The sequence below is a fragment of the Montipora foliosa genome, chromosome 1, assembly GCF_036669935.1.
Source record: "Montipora foliosa isolate CH-2021 chromosome 1, ASM3666993v2, whole genome shotgun sequence".
Lineage (NCBI taxonomy): Eukaryota > Metazoa > Cnidaria > Anthozoa > Scleractinia > Acroporidae > Montipora > Montipora foliosa.
Genome location: NC_090869.1, coordinates 18825500 through 18835499, shown reverse-complemented (window position 1 = coordinate 18835499; position 10000 = coordinate 18825500). Strand labels below are relative to the sequence as shown.

Sequence of the window (10000 nt, the reverse complement as noted above, 5' to 3'; positions counted from 1 at the left end):
TTCTGTAGGATTGGTAAAGACGCTTTGTTGTCTTGACGAGTCAAAACAAACGCAGTAGCTATCTATTTCTACCGCAGTAGCTTTTTCTGAATCTTTTGTGATGAATGTTTTTCTTGAAAAGATAGCGCACTTTCTTTTGCGTTACCAAAAAAGAAAAAAGTCGTCATGATGCCACAAAAAGTGTGGCAAATCAAACCCTGAAAAGTTACTTTTTGTCCACCATTTGTTCTTCATATTCACTTGTCACGTATTGAAAGTTGGAGCAAGATATTCTCTTGTGGATGTAGAGGAGCCGGAAAGCAATATAGTCCAGGAGCACGTGTAATGCCGTGGGAATTTCATGAAGAAAGCAAGCCACTAGTCTGAATGTGTTAAGGGGACCCTAAATAACATGAAAAGGTTTGGTGGCAACTTTGGAACTTGCTCAGACGGGATTTACGGTGGGTCGAAAATGTGGCGTGTGTATCCCAACATGGAAACGAGGTTCACACAAAATAGTCCATAGCTCTCCATTATTTGCGTAAAATTATACCAAAATCACCACAATTATGCAAATCAATGTTTTCATTTTTGAAAATGCAATTTTAAGAAGTTATTGGGGTCACGTGACCAAGCTAGCATGAAAACGAAGTTCACACAAAAGCTTCACCGGAAAGCCCTTAAAGGCCTCGTTACGAAGACAGTACGTATGTCATCCGTGTAATCAAACATGCTGATACGGTAAGGGTATCACGTGACCATGGTTGCACGAAAACGAGGCTAAGGTAAAATCACATGGCTGCTAATTGACTGGGTGAAATGGTTGTGCGCATGCGAGATGTGTTGGCCACACTGGGTTGGTGTTAGCGTGTGTCACCTTGCTTTTATTGTTGGTTATAATTTAAGCCTTAATTATTTTCCAAAATGACATTCTTTTTAGGGAAAATATTTCACGAATTGATTAACAATATATATATGACAGACATTGGACAGGTAACTAGTTTAATCAAAATAGTCTGACATCTCCTTGTCACTCCTCACAGCACTGATATTATGTAGCCAAAACATTACAGGGGATCACGTTAACTTTTTTTTGCCATATTAGAATCACTTGTCACAGGAGTTATACTGGTATATCGAAATCTACCATAGCCTTTCTAACAAAATATCTTAGCATGGTTATCAGTTATAAAAACTGTTCCTGATTGTCCATGTGGCTCACTCCTGTTTATACAATGACTTACAATGTTCGTTTAGACTAGAATGTAGTCGCCATCATCATCTGAAATGTCTTCTTCATCTGAGTAGAGAACATCATCCTCCTGAACATCGTTATCACAGGTCACCCCATTGTCGGAGCAGTTGCAGAGGTCTTTGCACTTTAAACCAACCTTGCGGCACTGACAACGGTTAGTGGAACACCTTTCTTTGGAGCATCCACACTTTACAAGTTGAAGTATTGCTTCAGGGACTGGTGGCAGGTTTGCCATGACGAATGCCCATCAATCTTGGTCCAGTTGCCATCCATACTGGTGGTGGTAGCGCTGGGTTTGTCTGTTCCAGACCATCAACTGGTGATGTGCCTGGTGCAGTGCGGCCTGCGTTGGTGGCAGCCTGTCTGATTGTGCTCGCTTTTTCTTGAAAAGGAACCATCGTGGTTCTTTAACAGTCGTTATTGTTGTTCTCGGTTAATATAGCTAGAAGACAGACAAACTTCTCAATGGACGCCACAATTTCTTAATTCGGATGAGGAGCTTGCCCAAGTTCTGAAAGAGCAGTGATAATAGATAGAGCCGCCTCTGCAAATACCTTGAAGCAGAAAAGCTTTCCTTTTCCAGAAAAAAAACTTCCTGTGTTGTCGGCTCCGCTTAGGGCATGGAATACTGGAGGCGCTGCTATCTTCTCTGGCCGAAGGGTTTCAATAGTCGGTTGCAGCTCAATTACACGATGGTGGTGCCCTCTGCCCGTAACAAACAGCGTCTAACCCCGGTGGCCGCTTTGAATGAAAAAGGTAAATCATATCTGTAGTGAGGTTATGATGACGACCTTGAGGCGTGGAAGACACCCCCGCCACGTTCTTTGCTTGTTCAGCTAGGCGTGCGAGCTCTGGAGCTATCAGGAAGAATTTCGTCCGAGCAGCTTCATTTAGGGCGATGCCAACCAATCCTCCAGAGACGTTCATAGAGCGGTTCTTATGTTCGAGTGCAGTGTGGGCTCCTACTGCGCAGAATGGTATTTCAGCATTCTTGTTTACTACCCAGTTTCCTTTGATGAACTCTTCATAGATTTCTGGATCTGATGCTTTCAAGGATGACATCTCAGCAAGGTACACAGGAATCATACGTGCATAGTGTATTTTGTCATGGGCGAAGAGGTACTTGGTTACTCACTGGTGTTAGCAACTTCAAATGTTGACATCTTCTCAAGGATATTGAGATAACCTATAGTGCTGACCATTTCCACGTGTGCTTTCTTCACTTGGGTTCTTGTGCTATCTTTGCATGCATCACAAAGCTCTTGTGCCTAACTCTGAAGAGCCTCATGTAACTCCTGATGTTGCTTGAAAAAGGCTTCCTGGTACAAAGTGAACAAGGCCTGTAAGGTTGTGATATGCGCGTTCTCACCTCTCTTTACATGGTTGCCGTCAAGCATTTGCCGTACCGTCGAGGCACCATAAAGCTCCGCTTCAACCCAGCACATGTTAATACCGCTGTTTTCCACATATGAGCCGATGGTTCTCAACATGGCCATGTATATGTGCAACTCGCCTGGGCGAAGTATGATGTGATCCAAGTCATTTCGAGCCATTTGTAGTTTCTTTGCAGGCAAATATAGTCCCATGTTAATAAGGTCACAGCTAGGTTTTGTGGTTCAAGCATGCTATCAAGTGTATCATCCTGCACACTTCTTACCTATTTATCATGTTTCTGTGATTTTGAGAGCATCTATTACGTTTGCTTCATTTTCATGATAGACTTTTCATCTGAAAGGCCCATCCTTATAAACATGTTTGAATGCAAAGGTGTTATTCACCAGCAATACTTCATACCTCATCCTTTTGCAATGTTCCGTGCTCTCCAGTACATCTTTTTGTGTGAACCTCGTTTTCATGCAAGCATGGTCACGTGATGACCCTTACAATATAAGCATGTTTGATAACAAGGATGATATACACCCAACAATACTTTTGTTAATCTCTGTCTCCGTTAAGAGACATTCAAGGGCTTTCCAGTACAGCTTTTGTGTGAGCCTCCTTTTCATGCTAGCTTGGTAACGTGACCCCAATAACCTCTGAAAATCGCATTTTCATATTTGAAACATTTATTTGCGTAATTGGGGTGATTTTGATTCAACTTTACGCAAATAGTGTAAAGCTATGGACAATTTTATGTTTGAGCCTCGTTTCCATGTTGGGATACCCACGCCACATATAAATCCCGTCTGAGCAAGTTCCAAAGTTGCCACCAAAACTTTTCATGTAATTTAGGGTCCCCTTAACACATTTAGACTATTGGCTCGCTTTCTTCACGAAATTCCCACGTGACTTGTTTTCATGACATTTGCTGCCGGATTATCTATTAATGTCAGAGTTATTTATTACTAAGATGATAGCGTTGTAAAGTAAAACTGAAATTAGAAATAAATTGTCTTTTCCAGCTTAATGGTCTTTATCTTTGTGAATAACTCAACAGACGGTGGGGGCTGTGTTACGAGATTTATCCAAATTTAGCGACTGGAAACAGGTTACCAAATCAAACGAAACGTAAAAAAATACTGAACTACTTGAAACAGTGGATGAAAGTTTGAATAAAACAGCAAATACAAAAAAAATGCAGGAATGGGCACAATTGAAGAAGATTGAAATGGGTTGCGATTGGGGTTTTTGGAAACCTTTCAGTTAGTAGTTTTTCAACGTTTATCTTCGTTGTTTCTTACTTGAATTATGTATGCTCGACGGGAATTTTTACGACACCAAGCTTTGAGTGGTGTTGTTTAAAAGTAATTTTTAGGTTGACCTTGAAGGGAAACGGTCAGCTGTTGCACATGCGCACTGAACACATTTTTAGCTGTTAGCAAAGGTTCATTTAAAAGGATGACCGGGTAGGGAAAAAACCTTCCTTAGCTTGTATTGATCCTTACAGTTCAAAACGATTCTTAACTTTTCACAAAGCTGTGTAGTATAAGTAATGGACCATCCCTTTAAATGATCATGTAGGAATGAATAAAATGAATAAAAGTATTTAAAAAAAACAGTTTTTTAGTTATAGAAGATCGAAGAAAACCCGATAGAATTAAAACAGATTTCACGCAGGTAAACTCCACGCGCAAAATTTGATTTAACTACCTATACAAACACTGTCTCGCTTAACAGCAATGTTATAGTACCATATCAAACACCGATAGCTGGTTAACAAGATGCACATATTAATGTGACGTAATAAATTGCCGTGGCGACAAAAAAAAACATCTTAAAAGCGCCCTCTATTTTGTGTTTAAGCACTAATATCTCAAAAGCGAACTCTGTGACCTCCATTTTTTATTGCTGAAAAGTTAAGCATGCTAAGATAAAACTCTCAGCTAAGTTTAAAAAAATTCTCTGGAGCGGATTCAGAGCGACCTGAAAATTTTCTAATTGTGAGGGTGGCTTTGAAACTGCTCCAGATAATTTTTTGAACTTTGCAGAGAGTTTTATGTTAGCGTGCTAATCTCTTTCCAGCGATAAAAAAATGAGGGTCACTGCGTTCGTTCCTGAGATATACGCATTGAAAGACAAAAATATAGGGTGTTTTTAGATGGCTCTTTTATTGCCATGGTAACGTATTACGTCACATCAATGAGCTCATCTTGTTAAGCGTTTATTGGTGTTTCATATGGTACCATAACATTGCTCTTGAGTGAAACAGTTGGTATATTCAATCCTTCCAAATAGTATACAGTTTGTTGAAAGTGTCAAAACTGGTTTGAGCCTCCTTATTAAGGCACACATGGTCACAAGACCAACCAAATCCTAGGTTTTATTTTCTCAAAAAAACGTTCGGAAAAAGGGGATCCAGAAAGAAAATTATTACGGCAACAATCGCTTGAAAAATTTTCAGCTAACAGTTCTTCAACGTTTAGCTTTGTTGTTTGTAACTAAGTGATCAAAAACAGGTGAAGAGGCATGTAGGGGATTAGCCCGAGTTCGAGGTGATTTATGGTTATCATTTCCATGGCTATTTCGGGCCATCTTGGCACATGTTCTCCCGAACGTCAACGTTTCCGCGGAATGAAACGTGAGTGCAGCCGCTGTCTTTCCAAAAGTACTTGCTCTGGACAAAATGAGAAAATTGCACTCGGACAACAAAAAATGGTCTACAATAATATCGAACATACTTTCCACGGATTCCGAACGTGTCAGCATTGTCAAACGTGTTATGTGTTGCGGAGTTATCATTTGGGTGACTGTATTTGCGGAATAGTTCTCGATTGCAAACTTTTTAACCTTAATATCGTCCGTTGCAAGAAACCATCGTATCTTTCTTTCCATGAAACGTGTTTGATTTCGTGTCGAAATTGCTTCACTACACTCCTGAGCGCAATTAAAGAAGTCTTTGTAATTAATGTCATTATACTGGAAGCCCTTTCGTAAGGACATGTCGCCCATTCTAACTTGTATCCCAATCTTAAAAGCCGATCTTTCAAGACTGAGTGAATTCCGCGTTGATTCAAGCCGTTCTTCTAATGTGCGTGTCTTTCGAAAGAGAAATTCAAAAGCACAGCCTACCAAACTGTAATACGTTCCTCTGGAACTGATCCCCAATTCGATGGCACGATTTTTCAAGAATTCGTTTTTCAATAAAACATCGACAAAATACCACATTCCCACTACTTTTTCAACAGGTCGGTCAAAGAACGCCTGTAAATCGGTTTTCTGTATCCAAGCTGCCAACTTTGCTTTGGAATCGATTACGTTAAAAGTGCCATTTCTTTTTGGGTGGTATTTGGGCTTCCGTTTGTATCCCCAAAGATGCTTCCTCGTCTTAAGTTCGTGTAGTTCCTTGACAGGATAATTCCACGCAATGTTATTTGTAGAAAGGTAACGTTCGAGTGGTACCCCTGCATCCACATCCCATTCAATCAAAAATGCTCGTTGGGTTAAAATGGAAAGATAGAGAAGTGACGTAACTGCAGCTAAGCGGTTGCCATAACCAGAACATCCATATTCTTGCTCTTTGCAAGTAAACACAATAAACTTTCGCGGTCTGCGTGCCTCTAAAATATCTTTGTGAAGACTCTTGTATTCTTCTTGCCATTTATGACTGCACGTTTCATTATAACGTTGCCTGTTGGAGTAAAACCCGCCTCGAAACATTTTCGAAACAACACCTTCAATCCATGACCTTTTCCGCTGTTGCATTTTATCGTCTTTGAAGGTGTTAAATCGGGTATTTGCGCTAGACTTTATTCCATATGATTCCCACGGCCAAGGGTTACGTATTTCTAAAACGGGTAGACAGAATATGTAATGTCAGAGTGCTAGTAAAGACAATATGACGCCTTCTTTGCTAATGGTAAGTTTTTAATGAATCCTGGGTTTGTCCAGTCCCTTAAGGGCGCTAACGACCAGGTTGGGAGTCTTTTAAATTGACAGTTGTGTCCGTCGACTCCAACAAGCTGGGGCTGAATTTACCCAGGATCATTAGGCATCGGCGTACGGAAAAAAGTTTTATTGGGGGATGAACATTATTTGTCCGAATGAACTGGTGCAAAGGTGCAATGAGATGATTCTTTCGTGAAGTCATGTTAATTGCCCATACTATGAGAGCACGGGCGATCAAAATAGTACAAATATTTTCGGTAAATCGAGTTGAAGATTCTAAAGTACCAAAAAAAAGTGAGTTATAAAACGTACTCGGTTAAAATAAAAACAAAATGGCCGCCAAATTAACCTTTATTATCAAATTCCAGTCCCTTAAAAGAAATATAATTTTTCACGTTGTTATTGTAAGATAGTTTTGTGCTGGTATGTAGATTTCGTTGGCATGCAGGTTACATATTTACGCTAAGTAGTTAATATTTAAGGAGTTTGTCCGTTAGGAGTTGTCACTTCGACGGCATCTCCGCTTTTGATCAGTTCATTTCGGAAATTTTGTTTTTAGTTTATTTTCGTGCTATGTCTAATCCACCGCCGGAAACTGCATCATTCCAACCTCAACAGATAGACTTTTCTAATTCCGAGACGATCTCGCTGATTTCTTCCCTTCTTGATTCGAAGTTGCAGAAAACATTTGGCGATTTCAAGCGCTCCTTGGACGAACGCGAGGTGGAGACTCGGCGAGAACTAAAGAAATTGAAAACAGACTCTAAGGCAGCTAGTTCACTTCAATTTAAAGGTAACAGAATCCAGTTTGAGTTTAATACACAACTCCTTGACTGCCTTGATCTGGCTATCTCTAATCTGTCCGAGGGAAACCTGCTGGCTGTTCAAGAACATCTCCAAAAGGCCAAGTCTGACCTTGAGAAACGCATCAAGTTGATCCGCTTTGCTGATAAAAGTCCCGCTGGCTGGGCTGCAGTTGAAGAATATGAGTCCGACGAACTCGCTGAAAATTCGGAAGACGAGAAGAAACTTCGGGCAGCTGAGCGTCGTGCGTTTACCAAGATTAAGCAGAAGTCTTCCGGCAAATCTCGTGTTTCAAGGTTCTCAAATGCTGCTAAATTCCGAGATTTTCAGGCTGTACAAGTCCCTGGATCTTCGACTTCTGCTGTTACGTCTTTTCCATTTTCTGCTCACCGCTCTTATTTTCATCAGCCCTTTCGTGCCGTCCGACACGTCCAGCCTTCTGACATCTGCTTTAACTGCAATCAGCGAGGACACTGGTCTAATTCGCCAGCCTGTCCTTTGTTCTACAAAACAAGAGCTAGTCTCCCCAGCACTGCCGCCAGTTCAACGTCTACAAAGTCAACCACCGTCTGATTTGGCAAATGTTCTTGCACGATTGGGTCCAGATAAGTACTCTGACTTTGACTTTGACTTGGATCACATTTCTCTTGATTCTTACTTTGCAGAATATTTTGAAGGCTCTAGTCAAGTTATTGTTAAGGGTAGGCTTAAAGCTAATATTTCCTTTTGGCAAAGCATTGGTGCCTCTAAGTTTATTTTAGATACCTTAAGTTTTGGTTATAAGATTCCCTTTTCACGGGAACCTACAATTGTTTTTCTTAATAATAATCGCTCAGCTTTGGGTGAGAGTGATTTTGTAGAATCCGCTATTCAGGAGTTACTTAGGGTTGGCTCTATTGTTTCGTGTACTTGCCCACCTGACGTGGTTAACCCATTGTCTGTTTCTGTACAGTCAGGTGGTAAGAAGAGGCTTATATTGGATCTTAGGCATGTTAATTTCTTTGTGAATAAGTCCAAAATTAAGTTTGAGGATGCTCAGTCTATGCTAAATTTTTTGATCGGCGAGTCTCTTTCTAATTTGTGGGCTTATTCTTTCGATATTAAGTCTGGGTATCATCATGTTGAAATTTACCCCACACATCAAAGATTTCTCGGTTTTTCGTGGGTTTTCAATGGGGTTCGGAAATATTTTAAGTTTGTCTTCCTGCCCTTTGGTCTTTCTACGGGCCCTTATATTTTCACCAAAGTTATGCGTCCCCTCGTCAAGCATTGGCGTTCTCAGGCCCTCCGCATTGTAGTTTATTTAGATGACGGTCTGGGAGTATGTGGTACGAAGGATACTTGCCTTCGACAATCTTTGTTGGTGCATTCTGATTTAATTAGCTCGGGGTTCGTCCCAAACAAAGATAAGTGTATGTGGATCCCTAGTCAGTTGCTTCGCTGGCTTGGTTTTCACTGGGATTTTGCTCGGGGCTTGTTGTCTATTCCTGAAGATAAGATATCAGTTCTGCTTGCGTCCATAGGGGAGGTTTTTAGTTCTCGTGTAGTAACTGCCAGGATGCTGGCTCAGGTTACCGGGCGTATCATTTCCTGTATGCTTGTTTTTGGCCATATTTGCAAGATTATGACGAAAGCATTGCATTCTGTTATTGTAGATAGAGCATCTTGGAATGCCGGGGTTTTTCTTACTGATGAAGCTATTTCTGAGTTAAATTATTGGTGTGCCAATGCTCGGGCACTTAATTCTAGACCTTTTGTCTATCCAGTTAATGTTCCTCATCACATTGTCTATTCCGACGCTAGTGACGTTGCTTGCGCTTCTTACATTTATGTTGAGGTCGACGGGTTTCTTGTTGCCCACAAGAATTTTGATGATCTTGAAATGAAGCAAAGCTCCACTTGGAGGGAATTGAAGTCTGTTAGTTTTGCGTTGAGAAGTTTTGCTCCCATTTTGCATAATTCCTCTGTTAAGCTTTATACTGATAATAAAGCTGTAGCGTTCATTACAGATTCCGGGAGCAATAAGCCACATTTAAATACTATTGCTAAGGATATTTTCTGTTTGTCTTCTGCTCATGGTATTAGGTTGTCAGTGGAATGGATTCCTCGTACGCTTAATCAGAAAGCTGATTATTACAGTAAGATCGTTGATTTTGACGACTGGTGTGTTTCCAACGATTATTTTCGTGCAATAGATTCTCGATGGGGTCCTTTCACTGTAGATTGTTTTGCTAGTTATGCAAATACCAAGTTGCCTAGGTTCTATTCGCGCTTTTACAGTCCCAACACTTTGGGTGTAGATGCTCTTAGTCATAGCTGGCAAGGTGAGAACTGTTGGTTGGTCCCTCCTGTTTGCCTTGTCACTCAAGTTATTGAGCATGTCAAATTATGTAAGTGCGTAGGCGCCCTTGTGGTCCCTTATTGGCCGTCTGCCATTTTTTGGCCATCCATCATTAATGAAGGTCGTTCTTTCCGTAGTTATATTGTTGACTTCCTTTACGTTGCTGAAGGGAAGCGAGTTTTTGTTCACGGCGTTAATAAGAATTGTATTTTTGGTTCTGATAATTTTAGTTCGTCTGTCCTTTTCTTGCGTATTAATGGCGCCAATTAAATCTAAGCAATTAGATTGTATTTTTT

At 40.7% G+C, this 10000-nt stretch overlaps 1 protein-coding gene across 1 annotated transcript; it reads left to right on the top strand.

Annotated features, from left to right (window-relative positions):
• Nucleotides 1-7132: 7132 nt before the first annotated feature.
• LOC137975740 (uncharacterized) lies at nt 7133-8259 on the top strand. Its single transcript, XM_068822922.1, has one exon. It carries the CDS (start codon nt 7133-7135, stop codon nt 7934-7936), a length of 804 nt encoding a protein of 267 aa, XP_068679023.1. The 3' UTR covers nt 7937-8259.
• Nucleotides 8260-10000: the final 1741 nt, after the last annotated feature.